This window comes from Carettochelys insculpta, chromosome 3, assembly GCF_033958435.1.
Source record: "Carettochelys insculpta isolate YL-2023 chromosome 3, ASM3395843v1, whole genome shotgun sequence".
In the NCBI taxonomy this organism is placed as follows: Eukaryota; Metazoa; Chordata; order Testudines; family Carettochelyidae; genus Carettochelys; species Carettochelys insculpta.
This window is the reverse complement of record NC_134139.1, coordinates 111,533,654-111,551,186: the sequence shown is the minus strand read 5'-3', so window position 1 is coordinate 111,551,186 and position 17,533 is coordinate 111,533,654. Positions and strand designations below refer to the sequence as shown.

Genomic DNA, 17,533 nt, shown 5'->3' with positions numbered 1-17,533 from the left:
TGCCTGCACCAGCTGAACCAAGTCTCTGAAAAGGGCAAGAACCATGACCTCAAATGAGGCTAATGGGAGGTTTGGATTATTCTTTCCTGAATACAGTAGAATAAGCTATTACAGATTTCTGCTAACACTTTGAAAACACCTTAGGGCAAGGGGTTTTGGGCCAATAACACATATCTTCATTAAAAAAGTGTTGTCTTTTCTTGTAATTCCTTTAGATTTCAAAGTGGTTATGCAGTGGATCCATCTTAAATGAACTTATGTCTAAATTATGCCACCTTTTACAAAAATATAAATTTGCTACTATTGTCATATCTTTACTCATGAGCCTACAAAGGGGGAGCTAACACATTCAAACATACATTGTCTCAGCATATGCATGCAAAATAAAATGGGCCAATGAATGCTCTAGTGTGCTGGTCAACATAGGGCAATAAAATGTAGATAGAAAAACATACCAAGAGGCATAGAAATCTGCCACCTCTATTTGAGTACTTGACAAGAAGTTGCTATTTATTCTTGTTTAAACTCTGACAGTACCTCTGTGCAACTTCCCAAGACTGAAATATCCATACAGACTACTCCAAAGAGCTTATGAATGACTGCATTTTGTCCATATAATGGCCCCAGCCCACAAGCAGCACAGGGAAGGAATTATGCCTGAGACACAAGATTAGAAAGAACAACGACTGATTTCCCATGCAATGGTTCAGCAAAGCCAATTTTCCTCCCACTCACAGGGGCTGACTCCTTGGGTTCTCTGAGGCTGCAGCACCCATGGGAAAAAATTAATGCGTTCTTAGCACCCACCAGTACCCAGCTCCCTCCTCCCTGCAGTGCTTCTCACCCGCCAGTGATCCCACTGACCACCACCTTCCTTTACCTCCCAGCACCTCCCATCTTCCACAGAACAGAAAGTTTTGCATCATTCAGGAAGCTACAGGAGTGAGAGGGAGGAGTAGGAATGAGGCACGTTTGAGGCAGGAGGCAGGTCAGAAGCAGGGAGCTTGGGAAAAAGGTGGAACGGAGTCAGAGCCAGGGCAGAGTTGCAGGTGTCAAGCAAACTCTGGCTGGAGGAGAAATCCGCACATATGCTTCCACTCTCCACCCCTTCCTGGCCACCCGCTCAGGGCAGCAAGTAGTTTGTGTTCAATGTCCGATGATTTCTGCCTGCTCAGTTCCCATGTCTTTATTCCTTCTACCAGCTCCGTGCAGTCATTCAGAAGATTTAACTCAAATACCAGACAAAAAAAGAGAATGGACAAACTATTCAAAACCACATAAGTGACTTAGGAGCCTTATTCCCACTTTCAAAATTGCCTGAGTGGCTTAGTAGCCTATGTCTCATTGAAAGTCAGTGTGACGGGCACTCTTAATATTTTGCCCAGGAGCGGCATCAGTAATAAGTTCAGCTTTAAGTAAGTGTGAGAAATGCACAACATGCAGAACCATTCAATATTTGGATAATTCATTAATTGTGACCGTCACACATTCTATGCTCATTAACGTTTCTGTTGGTTAGGTTGATCCAGCCCCTGTCACACCTTTGGGACTAACACTATAGGGACATAATACTGACAGATTTGAATTGCCTGAAACATGCTGGGAAGAGGGTGACCTGACATTCTGACATTATCAGGAGCAGTCTCAATGTTAGGAGCTTTGTTTTATGTATGCAGCTATGCCCTTCCTGAATAAAAGTCTGTGAATTTTTCACATGTGCAATCTGGTCGCGGTAGCTGGGGACAAGAAGCAAACATGAATAATTGGTCTGCAGCGGAGCCTACAGGCACTGAGGGCTTGGGAGCCAGATGTTGGGAACCCAGCTCCACGCCCCTGAAGGGGCAGAGATTTGGGCAGAAGAGGCAGAGCCAAAGGCAGTCAGCCCTTAGCGCCACCTAGAGCACAGCACTCCCCTGCTCCCAGCCCTTAGAAGCCCTGTGGAACACTGGAGGGACGTTCCTGTGGCATTCCTAAAAGGCCCAATGTCCCTGGCCACTGTCGTTACTACTGCAGCAGCTGTGCTGGCCAGGTGATCCGGGTCCCTTTGAAATGCCAGGCCCCAATGCACTTGCCCCCCTTAAGTGAACCGAGCAAGGCCGAAGGCTTATCCCTAGTATATGAACTGTGCCTCTTCATACTGTGTCAAAGATGGGACTACAGAAGGACAGGGACACCACAAGCTTGCAAAAGGTTGTATTGAAATAAGGAGACAGTTGAGAGAAGAGGTTTTTGCAATATTGAAAATTAGACCGTGCTGTTATATACGCCATGCTCAGAACATGGCTTTTTATCTGCTGGAATGCCATGGAACAGTGTTCCGGCACCCTTTTTCCTGGCACTGCTGCCATTTTGCAAGGCAACTGGGCTGCTCTCCCCTTGGCGAACAGGGCAGTGGGGGGTGGTGAAGTGTGGCTCGTTAGAGCACACACATGGAGTGCACCTCCCCCTTGCTCCGTGCATGCATGGCTCCAGCTGGGAGCCACACGGTGCCTACAGTCACAGCATGGCTTCTGCAGCTCTCCCTGGAGCTGAGCAGCTTCTGCTGCCCCAGCACCTGTGGCCTGGTGCACCTCTAGTTGGAGTGGCCCCTGCGGCACCGGGTCAGTACCTCCCTGGCATTCACGTTTGAGGTGGGGAGAGGGCTGGGGGTAGTTGGCTGTGGAGAAGTGGGAAGGCATTCAGTTGACGGGGGCTGGGGAGCCTGTTTCTGGGGGAAGATATTGATTTAGAGCTGGGAGGGGTTCTGGGGGTGCCTGGGTCTGGGGGAGGGCACTGATATAAAGCTCAGAGGGGGCTGGGGGTGCTGGTCTCTGGGAGTGCCTGGCTCTGAGGGAGAGGGAGAGCATTCATTTAGAGCAGGGGGGCTGGGTCTTCAGGGTGGGGTGAAGCCTGGGGGCAGCTTGGGCCCCACCAGGGAGTAATTAAGATGGCAGGGAAGGTCAGTTAAGCCACCAGAGGTGGTTCAGCTGCCGGTGGGGCTCAGGCCCCACTGCGGGGTAGTTAAGCCATGTGGGTGGGGCAGGGCTCAGGCCCTGCTGGGTGGGTGGTTAAGCCACCAAGGGCGGTGGAGGGGGGTTGGGTCTGGGGAGTGCAGTTTGGGGCTTGAGTTCCGCCACCTTTTTCTCAAAAAAAAAAAAAAAAAAAAAAGCATTGATTAAGAAACTGATGAATGCAAATACTTAGGTTAGTGACCGAATGCATGATTATGGGTAATAGGTAGGTACAAACCTCATTATGATCACAGCACAAGGGGACATATGGTCATGTATATGAATAATTACATAAAAGATCTGATTTAGTTGCCTAAATTTGGGGTACATTGGGCTCCTGAAATATGTAAACTGACTCATAGCCTTCAGAGGTGCTTCTCTGTTTTTTGTAACTGTTTTCTCGTTAATCTAGTGTGAGTATATTAAACTAACAATCTCAAAAGCAATTGCTTTGTTTATTACTTTTCTGTAGGATTATATTAATGAATAGCCTTATTTGGATTTTATGTAAAGGCCTTATTGAGAGCATACAGATCTGTCCAGTGCTTTTTTTTTGTAAAAATCCCATGGCTGGGGCTTCCAAGGTGCCAGTATTCAGTACTGGCAAGTACCGGAACAAAAACAGCACTGGACTGTCCCAAAACACATCAATCCAACAACGAACAAAAAACTTGCAAGTAAGCAGTCTGGGAAGAACCTGTGATAACCGATAGTTATAAATGTGGTGAATTAACAGTCCCATTATTTAACAAGGACTGACCCATAACTTCGAATAAAATGATCACTGAACAGAAAGTTGAGCTGTTTAAACTGTGAAGGCACTTAACAGAGGGGTCATTTGCTAATGGTTTGTGAATGAACAGACAATCTATTTTGTACCTCAAAGGTTCATTGAGACAGTTGTCCTTAATATTGGGTTTTGGTTTTGGTTTTGGTTTCTGCCAAAGTTCAGTGGGAGTATTTTAGAGTTTCACTGTTCCAGAAAATGGGGCCATGTTTCTTAGAAATGAGAAGAGACCTAGGAATTCACATAAGGAACAAGCAATAATTGGCAGCAAAGATTTTTGAGAATTTGGCTCTTCCAGTCTCATCTTTCACCACTGGGAATACCTGACTGAATGAGCAGCATGAATTCTTTCTCCTATCCTTATGATGTTTTTTTATGATTTTTTTAAACTCCTTCTATGAAGGTAGAAAGACTCAGAGTAAATTAGATAGAGTACATTAAGTTTACAATTTGAGCTGTATGGACAAGCATAAAAGAATGATCTGTCCTATGGGATGATTAACTGGGAAATATGAAACAAAATTGAAGTATCATTCTAATGACTGAGAAGTCCTGCACTTATCTCATCTGGTAACTTTTGGGATATCAGACAACACTACCTTGACAGAGTTCTACCTCTGATCCAGGCAAGTGTTTAGTCACCTGTGTACCTTTAGGCCTGTGAGCACTCCCACTGAAGTAAATAAGATGATTCACTTTCTTAAAGTTACTGATGTGCTTCGGTGCTTGGCTGAACAGTGCCCTGCCCTATCTTTCATGAATTCACCCTCTCTGTGACTTGGAATATCCCTTAAGAAGGTCTCCAGGGGCAGCCACAGGTTGGGAGCTCCTAGCAGCAGTTCTTTGCAGGAAGTGTGTTGACCAGGACCTAGAGGCATTGGGGTGGGGAGAGGGAGAAAGAAGTGCAGAAGCAAATGTCTGTGTGCAGATGTCCTTGCCTGTGATGAATTCCCCCAGGTTCACACAGGTAGCCTGGGATCTGCCAGCTTACAGGATGAACAATCCCAATCTTTTCATTAAGGGACAGAACTTTGTCCCCAGCATAGAAGAATTCCTCAGAAACTCAATCAACAGCAGCTCATAGGTCCAGGTCCTCCAGCAGAGGGTCCAGCCCCTGGAGTTTCCGTACCCTTCTGGAGGAATGACCCCAACAGTGGACACTTAGCTCCGTGACTAACCACCAAAGCAAGGCAGTTCAAAGGATGAAACTCTGTCCCTAATGCTTCTTCCTATGTTCAGAGCAGTGGTTCCCAACCTGAGGTCTGCGGATCCCTGGGGATCTGCAAGGTTATCTTAGGGGGGCCATGAAAAAAAATAGAAGATAAATAAAAATGATCATAAAAATAAGTTTTAAATAAATTGCAAAGTTACAATCAATTATTAATTTTAAATTAAATATCTTCCAGTAATGTTATTAATTATTATCGGAAAATCTATGTTGTGGTTTCCTTTTTCATTTAATGAAGTGTGCATAGAGGCTTGAATGGGGGGGGCACAAATGATCAGGGGGAGTGGTTGGGGGTCCACACTAGTGAAAAGTTTGGGAACCCCCATTTAGATATTTTAGACCATACTTTAGGAATACATAAGCAGGCAAGTGCTCTGAGTTGCTTGTAGTAATTACAGGTGAGTGCAACAGGACAAGACTAGAGAATACTTAAGTTTCCATCTCCGGAACCTGCTTTGCTTAGTCTGCTTGTGGCAGCCTTGATGTTTTTGGTGGGGGGTATTCTGTTAAATATTTAAAATACCAGTCCTTAGACTCCTCGCTTCCCCTTTGGGAAATTAAAACATTTACCACCTGAAAGCACAACAGTGGATGTCATAATGTAAACGCTTCTCTGGAGCAATCTATTATGTGGCTACGTATTTAAAGCGTTTTCAAATGTGGATTGTATTAATACATGTTTAAGGATTTCTTAAAACATGGATTATAAATTAAATTTACAAAAACACAGAGCCTTCAAGCAGTTAGATCTGTTGTGTAAGCAGATACATAGTGTGTGCTCAATTTCGCCATCAGACTTTTATCTAAAGTACTGTTTAAATTGGTAGCCTGTTTGTTCACTTACTTCACTATACAAAGTCATTTATAATTAATAATAATCGGCTGCATGGGGAAATTGACCAGAATAATTATTCCAGAATAAACTACTCTGAACTAAAACATCTTTTATTCCAGAATAGCTATTCTGCAGACACCAGCGCTGACAACTGCCGTGGCCCCTGGGCCAAATGGAAGTGGGGACTTGGCTCCCCACCCTGGAAGGGGTGGTGCCAAGGGCAGAAGGGAGAGGGTTTAGGGCAGTCAGCCCTGGGGTGCCCTTCCCCACCAGGCTTCTCACAGCCACACACGGAGTGTCAGCCCAGCTCTCCACAGTGTTTCAAAGGGGCTGGGAGTGCTGCCAAAGTAGCAGTGGTGGCAGTGGCCAAAGCTCTGGGCCCTTTTGAAACACTGAGCTTGGGGGCAGACATTGCACCCCCATTGTTCCCCTCTGTCATGAGGCCTGTCTGAAGAACTTATTTAGATTTTGATGAACTTGCATTTTCAGATGGGAAAACGTGCGTTTTAGAACATTTCCAACCAGCTCTAACTACAACTATGTAGTCTCCTTGTTTTCTTTACAGGGGTTTATTAAGTGATAGGAGATACGATGCTACGCTGTGCTATGTAAGGCTTTGCTACAGCAGCTAATAGCTGGGAAGTGTTGATAACAATATGCCCCAGCATGATACACCATCGCTTCATATGCTCTTACTGGAGTTATGAAACTGGCCCAGTACACATACAGTACTAAATAGAAAAGGAAATAAACTAGTGAATATACAGCTGGGGAAATGGTTCTGGATTGGAGGCATTTGAAACTAAAGTCCTCGATTTAATCCAAGAGCAGTGATAGGCTAGGTAGAAAAGGTTCCGCTACACTACCATGCCCCTTGTTTCAAACCTGTCCTGGAGAACCCCCCACCCCCAGGAGTAACAGGATTATTCCCTGTTGCAATGTACACTTCCCTTTTTCACAAGGTAAACAGTCTTCCTTTGAGCCACCAGTAGACTGACCTAGGAAAGCTCAAAAGCGCCCCCATGTGGAAAAGTCACTTGTGGTTTGCCAAAGAAATTAATACGACAACTTGATTACAATCAAAGCCATTCTCTGCTGAACAGCAAATTATTATCCCTCCTCACGCACATTTCAGCCCTAGCAGGTTGGGATGGATGCTCCTTTTCTGTCACTCTACCTTCCTTCCACAGTTTGTACATAAATACCAACATATCTATGTAATTTTAAAAGAGCTGTGACATCATTTTAAAAGGAAGAGTTTCTATTTACGTTACTCACGTAAAATGAGCCAATAACCAGATACGGGCATTGAGAAATTTCTGTTTACTGGAGCCATCAATTTGTCAAATGATATACCAGATCCTTGCAAGAAAGTATGGAACTTCTTAAAGAGAGAATGCTATTTAATATACGTATAATACCACTTACACCTGCATTTTAAGTGCTTTACATAGGTGATAACCCTATCTTATAAATAGGAGAAGGAAGGCACAAAAAGGTTAATAGTTTTGTCTGGGGCCATACAGGACAGGAAAAGAACTTAAGTCTACTGATTACTAGTGTACCACATAATATAAATCATGCATTTTCAGCCCATCGTGGGAGTTTCTGTGCCATGAAATAATCTGCATACCAGAAATTAAACATTTTCTTATGGGTTTTATTATTCATTTTAGTTTGCACCATTATTCAACATTAACTTTTCTTCTTTCCCTGTCTATCATTTTTTCTTGAGATGCATGCAGGCCCGCTGACAGGAGAGGGCAATTCAAAAGGGACCAGGACTCCCAGCCACCATTTCCACTATGTCAGCTGTGGCAGTGGCCAGAGCCCCAGACCCTTTAAACCGCTGCTGGAGCATTAAGGGCTGGCTGCCAGGCCCTCCCCCTTTCACCTGATGCTCCGCTCCTACCAATGGCACAGCCAAGCCTCACCTCCCGTCACCTTGACAGGGGCTGTTGAGCCCATCAGCCCCCCTCTGTGCACATCATATATACATACATGGCACCTTTCCTTTCATAGACGTCTTCAAGCACTTTAAAGCTTCATACTCACAGGTCTAATGCAATGCACCACTTCTGGAGGGTAGTGCATAGTACGCTACATAATATTTGGGGAGGAATTTTTCCTCTGGCAAAAGTCTTGTTTTCGCCAAATGTGTCACTGGATGTGCACACAGTACAGAGAAGCTGTTGTTCCTGTTCTTCAACAATGCAGCAAAAGGCATCAACTTTTGTTTTACTAAATACGTCTCCAAATATTCCCAGCTGCTGCCCATGTCATGGGCGGGAGGGTGGTGGGGGAGACATGGGAGGCAAAGGGAAGGCAACAAGCTGCGAGTTCAAGCTCCATCCAGTTGCTAATGGAAAACAGAGGAGTAACTTTCCTTCTCTGCCTCCTAACCTTCAATTGCCAGAACAATCTATACCCCAGAGAGGATGGAAACATAAGTAACACCATTATATATATGTTTATAAAAAGAGTGGTTAACAGAGCTAATGAGCCAGCAGTACATGATGAAAGATCAGTGCCTGCTTTACAAAAACTGCAAAGATTACTGTTTGTGGTTGAATTGTTTTTCCAGAGCAGCAAAATGCAACATTCTAGTGCAGAGTATCAGCAGGGTAGCCAAGTTAGTCTGTATCTTCAAAAACAACAAGAAGTCCTGTGGCACCTTATAGACTAACAGATATTTTGGAGCATGAACTTTCATGGGCAAAGACCCACTTATGCAATGAAGCGACTCTTTGCCCACGAAAGTTTATGCTTCAAACTATCTGTTAGTCTATAAGGTGCCACCGGACTTCTTGTTGTTTATTCTAGTGCAGAGGCTCCTTCATAAAAGGTGCAAACACGTGGGTGTTTGTGAGAAGCTGTGTTTAAGAGGTTCACATGAAGAGCTATGCAGAAGAAACCATTTGTAGTGCAAAACAACTTTAAGGGTCCCTCAGAGTCCAGGAATCTCTTTGTTGTGCAGATGACGGAAATTCCATTTAGTGAAGGATTTCCAAATTTGACTCCATTCAGAACTGGCATGAAACCTAAAAACTTCTAAATCTCCACCAATAAATTGATTTGGGTTGATGTCAATGTTTATTGTTATGACAAAATCATTTCCTTTTGATTTGGTATTTTAAAATATATAATATATAATGCAAAATAAATAAAAACATTCAGAAGAAAGTCATTTCAAAGCCAAAAGAAAAATCAAAATATTTTGTTCCAAATACATCAAAAGGGCTAGGTTTGAAATTCATGGAATTTTTTCCAAATTTTCTTCTGAAATGAAATTCCAGTGAAATAGATTAGTTTCACAAGTGTTATTTGAATGGAACTGTGAATTCTGATGGGTTTTGTTTCAATTGACATTTCTCGGACCAGTACTGGCCAGGAACAATGGATTAGTCCCAAAAGAACTGCTCTAGCCACTTGAATGAAGCACATGGAGCATATTCCCTCTTGAGCTGCTGTGGAAGGGCTGGTCTACACGGGAAAGTTAGAGCAATGCAGCTGCGTTGTTCAGGAGTGTGAAAAAAAATCACGTACATAGAAGATGTAGCTAAGCTGTCCTAAGCCATAGTGTAGACTGTGTTAGATTAATGGGAGAATTATTCTCTTGACCTAGCTACAGCTTCTCAAAGGTTGGTCTTACTACAGCAGCTATAGCGTTTCTTTGTCTAGACAGAGCCTAAGGGAGTGCGCTCTGAGTCACCTGAAAGGGTGATAGACCTGCTGCGTCAGTATCAACTCTTACATTACACTAGGAGTTGCTGCAGCTCCTAGCCAGGCCAATGACTGGGGATAATGACATTGTCTTAGATCCAACTTCTCCATCACAACGGCTACATCAACACTAAGAAGTTCTTTCGAAATATTTTTCGAAAGAAGGGGTCTCTTTCAAAAGATCCTGTGGAGCGTCTCCACACAAAAAGCATTCTCTCGAAAGTAGACTGAAAGAATGCAGCACTCCTTTTGAAAGTGCTCTTCCGCTCCCGTTTCAGGGAGAGCACCCCCTTTTTGAAAGCTTCTTTGGAAAGAAAATGTGTGCAAACACTCTGCAGGCCCTTTTTTTCGAAAGATTTTTCGATACCTGGCCCATTCTGTCAAACGAGCAGCGGCTGTGTGGATGTTCTCTTTTGGAAAGATTAGGTCACTCTTCTCATCCGCTTTTTGGTGTGTGGATGCACCATTTCAAAAGAAGTTCTTTTGGAAGAGATCTTCCAGAAGAGCTTCTTTTGAAAGATGTCTGCAGTGTAGACATAGACAATGTGTCCAGCAACACGTACGGTTTGCCTGGTCCCAGCAATCTACCTTACTGACCATGTGTACACTAGCACCCCCTTTTCAAAGGGCTATGCTAATGAGGCGCTGCAGTGAATATGCATGCCTCATTAACATAGTGATGGCCGCGGCACTGCGAAAGTGCCATTTTCGATCACATGAGGCTCATCTACACGGGGTCCTTTTCAAAAGGACCCCGCAGACATTGAAATCCCCTTAGTCCTATAACCATGTAGCCGAGCCGCGCATGATTGAAAGCGGCACTTTTGAAGTGCCACGGTGGCAGTTGTGCTAATGAGGCACTGCATATTCGTTGCAGCGTCTCATTAGCATATCCCTAAGGGTCTCATTAGCATCCCCTTTTGAAAAGGGGTTCTACTGTAGACATAGTCACTGTGTGATAAGGGGCACCAATGCAGTTTATTCTCAGTCACTGCCAATGCTGGCTTTGGTATAACTCATCAAGGGTTGGATTGTAGCTTTTAAGCAACTCCTCTGTCTGGAGGAGTGAGTGGAGTGACTGAGGTGCAGAAGGACCCACCAGGTATAACTGTTTGGCTCAAACTGATTTGTCTTAGTGCTTTTGCAGCATTTATACTGATGCAGCAGGTCTATCACCCTTTCAGGTGACTCAGAGCGCACTCCCTTAGGCTCTGTCTAGACAAGAAACGCTATAGCTGCTGTAGTAAGACCAACCTTTAAGAAGCTGTAGCTAGGTCAAGAGAATAATTCTCCCATTAATCCAACACAGTCTACACTATGGCTTAGGACAGCTTAGCTACATCTTCTATGTACGTGATTTTTTTTCACACTCCTGAACAACACAGCTGCATTGCTCTAACTTTCCCGTGTAGACCAGCCCTTCCACAGCAGCTCAAGAGGGAATATGCTCCATGTGCTTCATTTTCTCTGGTGTCTCACACAGAGGAGCTGCAAGGAACATTCCCCCTTTCAAGTTTTGTTTAACTGGTGTTTTGCAGGATCAATGTGTTGCGCAGCAAACACATTACAGCAGTTCTCAGACCCAGTGGCTGAGTGCCTGGAAGGGGTGGGGCCCCTGGTAAAAGGGGTAGGACTGACGGCCATGTTCCCATCTCCAAATTTTCACCCTGCCTGGCCTGTGTTGCCCAGAACACTGGGGCAATTTAGAGGGCCCAGGGTAGCTGCCCCCCCACCAGATCAGCAACCTTGAGTGTCCCACACTGCTGCTGCCATGATTTGAAAGTGGCAGAGTCCCTGGCAACCCAGGTTTCCTCCTCCACTTGCCACTGCACCACACAATACTGAACATTGCAGTTTAGAAGTGACATGGTGTTCCCAGTTACCACTATTACTGCAGGAGTGGCCCTGGGATTCCCAGGGCCTTAGCCAATTGCATCCTCCCCTCTGGCCATGCTCAGACTAGATCTTCATTCTTAAGCTGTGTCTACACGTGCACGCTACTTCGAAGTAGCGGCACTAACTTCGAAATAGCGCCCGTCACGGCTACACGCGTCGGGCGCTATTTTGAAGTTAACTTCGACGTTAGGCGGCGAGACGTCGAAGTCGCTAACCCCATGAGGGGATAGGAATAGCGCCCTACTTCGACGTTCAATGTCGAAGTAGGGACCGTGTAGACGATCCGCGTCCTGCAACGTCGAAATTGCTGGGTCCTCCATGGCGGCCATCAGCTGGGGGGTTGAGAGATGCTCTCTCTCCAGCCCTTGCGGGGCCCTATGGTCACCGTGGGCAGCAGCCCTTAGCCCAGGGCTTCTGGCTGCTGCTGCTGCAGCTGGGGATCCATGCTGCATGCACAGGGTCTGCAACCAGTTGTCGGCTCTGTGTATCTTGTGTTGTTTAGTGCAACTGTGTCTGGGAGGGGCCCTTTAAGGGAGCGGCTTGCTGTTGAGTCCGCCCTGTGACCCTGTCTGCAGCTGTGCCTGGCACCCTTATTTCGATGTGTGCTACTTTGGCGTGTAGACGTACCCTCACAGCGCCTATTTCGATGTGGTGCCGCGCAACGTCGAAGTTGAACATCGACGTTGCCAGCCCTGGAGGACGTGTAGACGTTATTCATCGAAATAGCCTATTTCGATGTTGCTACATCGAAATAAGCTATTTCGATGTTGGCTTCACGTGTAGACGTAGCCTTATTGTAACAGGAATATTAGTGAGTTTCAGGCTCTTTCAAAAAAAATATCTGTGCCTGTTCTAAGTAATAATTACCTCAGTTTGCCCTAAAAAAATACAACAATCCCATGGCTAGATCAGTGAGTTACCATGAGTGGCTAAAAAACTTCCAAACCAATCAGTGACTGAAGAGCCTGGGAGGGAGTTCCTTTCCAATGTGTCCAAAGCATTGCAGTTAGAAGGTCACAGCTGCATGATATTGGACCATCACCAAGTGAATAATGTCAAACACTGAACGTCTGGATGATTTCAGTCAAAGTAATATTTCATCTGGAGTCAATAGTCTTTACAGAGCTTTGGAACTGAATTCAGAATTGTCGCAGACACATAGATATATACTATTAGAAGTGGGATTGAGGCATGTTCACCTCCAGCAGAGAAGTCCAAGTGGAAATGGTTTGTAACCCAACACTTTCACACTTCTCATCCTGAGAACTGGGCACACATTCCACAGGTCATTTAATTCCTGATGCATGCTTCTCTGTCATTCATAGTGCACTGTGGCTGTCGACAGGGTTGTATCTTTGTATTGTCTGGCCACCTACAATTATTGGAGTCATTTTGAATTAATACCAACAGAATATTTCAAGTTTCTAAGGTAACAGAAGAAATACCCAGTTATTCATCCATAATTGACTTAGGAAGTGTAAATATCTTAACTTTAATCTGAATCTTTTAACAGCAAGAACTGGTCAGGAATGGACTGGTAGGGAAACAAGCCAGGAAACTATGCATAAAGCTGCATGAATTTACATGATCTCTTTGACTTTCCATGACCTCTGTGATTTCTGCAACAACCCCACAGTCAGCCACTCAGGTGGCCCCACAGTCAGCTGCACTGGCTGCTGCTGGAGCAACCTGTGTTCAGCCACACCAGCGGCTGCTGGGATGACCACAGGCAGATGGGCAACAGGGGCCACCTCAGCAGTGGTTGGCTGCTGCTTGCCCCAAGCCCCTCAGAGCAGTGGTCTCCCAAAGAGCCTTTTTAACAATAGCCCTCTGTGGGGCTCCCAGAGCAGCAGCACCCTAGGGTTGCCCAGCTAAGATTTAGTCAGGGGTTTGTAGTAAAGGTCATAGACTGGTCATGTTTGCCATTGCTTTTTGGCTTATGGTCCACGACCTATCCATGACTTTTACTGAAAATGCCCCTTACTAAATCATAGCTTTAACTATACATCAAGCGTGTGCTACAACATACCCCGCTTCATTCGCTAGCCTTACTCCTTGTCCCTCCCCCAGTCTCTAAGAAACCGTTCATGCTGTTCTGGCTCTCCCCTGCCCACCCCGCAGTCTGACACCCCAACCTTGTTCGCTGATCTTTCCTTAGACTAAAACTACTCCCTCCCTCCATCCTTAAATGGCTTTCAATCCCCTTCAAGTTACCAGAGTCTTTCACCTTTGTTTTCCTGTCTGGGCTCCACTTGGTTCTCTATATTCATTAGCATCTCTATTTCAGATAAAACAGAATAACGAGGTTTGAGTGTCTCTGTTTTCCAAATACAGATGTCAGAAAACACAGGGTGTTTCTAACAATATACAGTTATCAGACCAGAACTGAAGTATTTTTTGCAGTAATAAGCAGTGATTGTTGTTTTCAGCTTATAATATTTGCTTTGCTGTCATAAAATAGAGTTAACTAGGTGTTTTTCAATATTGCACAGTGAAATTCTCCCCTGTGGAGAGAGCCAGCACAAGGTCCCAGGTGCCACTTATATCTCAGTTGAAGTACTGTTTTGCAGCATATGTGAGATTCCTCTGCATATGGGTCAATTTCATTCACAGACTCAGTATTATGGGCCAATTGTCACATATAAAAGCCTACTCAGGTTTAGGCTTATGAGAAAAGCCATGTCAACTGTCAGTATTTTATATGTGGAGCCCTCAGTAAAGTAAACCTAAGAAATAGGGCTAAGACTACAGTATGGCTTCTATTTCGGGATACATTTCTATCCCGAAATAGAAACCCAATGGCCAAACACTGGGCTCAAAATGGCAGGGGTAGCAGGAAGTTCAAAATACGCACTTATTTCAAACTCTCGTGCAGTGTAGCTGGTACCAGGTGCAAAATAAGTTCCCTCTAAATAACTTAGGCAACTTGTGAAATGCTAATTGCATAAGTTATTTCAAGATAGGACTACAGTGTAGCTGTGGCCTAGAAGAATAAATGCATTGCACATATCATCCACAGCCAATAGCACTATTTAAATATTCTTTAAGGGAATAGACACTTTACTCAAGAGAATGCCAGTGGTGACAAAAGCCTTAGAATGCTACCCTCCGAGATATTTAAAGGAATAAAGCAAAATGATGGCATTTATTAGGTTTGTGTCAAGCGGTAAAAGTTTCAGCACTTAAGACTTTAATATTTTGTCATGGTTATATACCAGTGCTGGAGCCAATATTATTCAAGGTAGTTCTCCCTGCTGGGGTGGACAATCCCCTTCAAGAAAGGAAGGATTTTGAGATTGTGGGTCCCAGAGCTTCTCCTGTGTTAGAGATGAGGAGTAAGCAGGGAGCCAGTTACATACAGATTCATGAATTACTAGCCACCTTTGCTTTGGTTCCTGACTCATTCTTACGGAGTGCTTTAGCTTATATCAGTTGGTGCAAACACAAAATAAAAATTGGGGAATGCAGGGGCAGTTTTCTGTGCTCGCAATGACCACTACTGGGAGGCAGCAGGCTTGAAAACCAAATATGCTGGCTTTGTACCACTTAAAAATTTACTGTTCTCAGTCAGGGGAAATTCCCCGCTGCCTGGTTATGGTCAGACTCCAGCCACTTTACTCAGTTCAAAGGTAAAGAATCTGGCCCTGAGTCAGGATTTACCTGATGACTTGATTCACAGATGGCCAACTATGATTCCTTTCCTTACAGGTGTGTTCGTGTTTGGTTTCAGCATCATGAGTTTGTAATCAAAGGGCGATTTTTCAATCTGTTGGCAAACTGACAGGATTCAAACCCTGGGATGGTCTAAGTGTTGCTTATAATGTGCCATGTATTTTTATTTCAGGGAAAAAAAATAGAGATGAGAAAGGGAAAAGGCCAAACAAAGAAGAAGGTAGGGAGACAAGGCAGGAAAACAAAGGCCGAGAATCCCGAAGACAAAACCGAGAACAGCGGGAAAACAAAAACAAAATGCAGCCGAAGAAAAGAAAAGCCCAAGATAAACAACAGAACCCAGTACCTGTCAGCACTGTACACTAATGGCCTTACCTGATTGTTTTACACTTATGATGCTGCTATCTCAACCAGATTCCCATGACAGATGCTTGAGCCATTCAAACCACAAATGGACAATGCTATCAGTTATTGTTAAACCTTATACAACATTCCAGATAGTTCCTATAATCTCCAGGCAATCATAGTTTATTAAAAGAGACAGACATGAGCCAAGAATTAAAAAAATAAATCTGAAAAAGGGATACTTTAAAACTGTTATATTATATGCTTCCCTTCATCTGTAAAAGGCAATTAAGAAATTTTGTATATACTTATTAATAGGGTATAAAATATAGCAATATAATGAATGACGTCTGGAAGAACAACCTCTGTAAACTATTTTTCAAACTATTGTTTAATTAAATGTGTGAGACAAGAGATATGTCTAATTCAAAGACACTGCATCCCAACATATATTTTAAATAAATATTCAGAGAAGAGCAGGTGAAAAACCATATTTTCAAGAGCCAGTAGGAAGCTAAGGCTGGGTACCCTTTGGTGGATCTGAACTGAATTACCCTGGAGTTCCCTGGTACTTGTTCCTGATTCATGTGAGAAATACCAGGAGAAATACCTGCTGGGCATTGAAAGTTAAAAAGAAGGAGAAGAAGTGGAAGAAACCGCAACTTCATGGACTGAAGTTCCCAGAGGAGTAGCGGTGGAGCTTTGCTCATATAGTATTCTTAGCTATGGGGCAGCACAACGTTTTCTGGTCTAAACAGTGGTTCATTGCGTGCTGTTCTATGCTTTTTATAACTATGTGTAACTTAAATCTAAATCTCAAATCTTCCAGTGAACAACAAATCATATTTGTAGGAGATAATGCTGAATTAATAAAGAACAGAAAATAGACCATGGAAAAGTGCGTCTTTCACAGCTGTGGGGTTTTCTTTCTTCTTTTTTTACTGGAAGAATCTACTACAGTACTTTATAATCAGCTTTACAAACACCATGGAGAGAAACATGGAGAGAAACTTTAATAATGTATATCTAGCGAAAGAGAAGCCATTACAATAAATTGTTTGTGGATAGAGTGGATAAAGCTTGGTCCATTTTTGTTTGCTTGAAAATCTTGACGCAGATGCCCCACTTACTCCCTCTGGCACAGCCAAGATGAAATTTCCGAAGTGTCAGAAAAAAATCCCAAGCACCACTGTTGTCCTGCTTACACCCTGTTTTGATGGCTAGAGGGATGGTTAAGTGGTGGATAGGCTTTGTGCAGACTCTCTGATCAGGTATGGATTTCACCCTTATAGGATAACATAAAGATGGAAAGTGCATAATAGGGACCTTAGTGAAATCCTTACCCCATCAAAGTCAATGACAGAACCCTCCTTGATTTCAGTGGAACCGGATTTTGCCCCCAGAGTCCAATACAAAAGCATATGGAAATTAATAGAAATTAATATATAGAAATTATTAATATATTAATAGAAATTAATAGAATTATTTCAGTGGCATTGGGGTAAGGAACCTGACCATACAGAATTATTTCTTACATTTTACTTACTCTTTGGGGCAGTGACCACCAGCACCACCTACAGCTGCTGTGGGCCCCGAGGCAAGGTGGGAGGGCACTTAACCCCCACCCCCACCCCAGCTGTGTGCAGCAGAACTACTGCAGCAATTCAAAGAGTCCCAGACTCCGACTGCTGATGCTGCCAAAGTAGCAGAGGTGGTGGCCACAGCTCTGGGCTCCTTTGAAAAGCCCAACCCAAAGGTAATTCTCCCCTTTCCCTGCATCAGCAGGCCTGGTGATCAGTTTTTACTTTATGAAGAGTCCCTATCACAAAGCAGCTGTGATTTCTGATTGGGGCTGTAGGTGCTAGTACAGTGCCAATATTTAGTAATAATACGGTTGCCCCGTGCTTTGTCCAGTCTTTCAAGTATTCCAGGTGCCAGCATTTCTGCCATTAATTTGGAAGGTTATTCCACAAATTATAAAACTCTCCCTTAGGAAACATTCTCTGGCAGTCCGCCTGAATAAGGCATAATGCCTTGAGATCCTACTGGATCATGTA

At 44.0% G+C, this 17,533-nt stretch overlaps 1 protein-coding gene across 1 annotated transcript in view; it reads left to right on the top strand.

Annotated features, from left to right (window-relative positions):
* RSPO3 (R-spondin 3) overlaps positions 1-17,132 on the top strand; it is a 96,173-nt gene extending 79,041 nt beyond the window's left edge. The window contains exon 5 of the mRNA XM_074988781.1: positions 15,304-17,132. Within this exon, the coding sequence (XP_074844882.1) occupies positions 15,304-15,497 (194 nt within the window). The 3' untranslated portion in view covers positions 15,498-17,132. The remainder of the gene's footprint in view (positions 1-15,303) is intronic.
* The last annotated feature ends 401 nt before the right edge of the window (positions 17,133-17,533 follow it).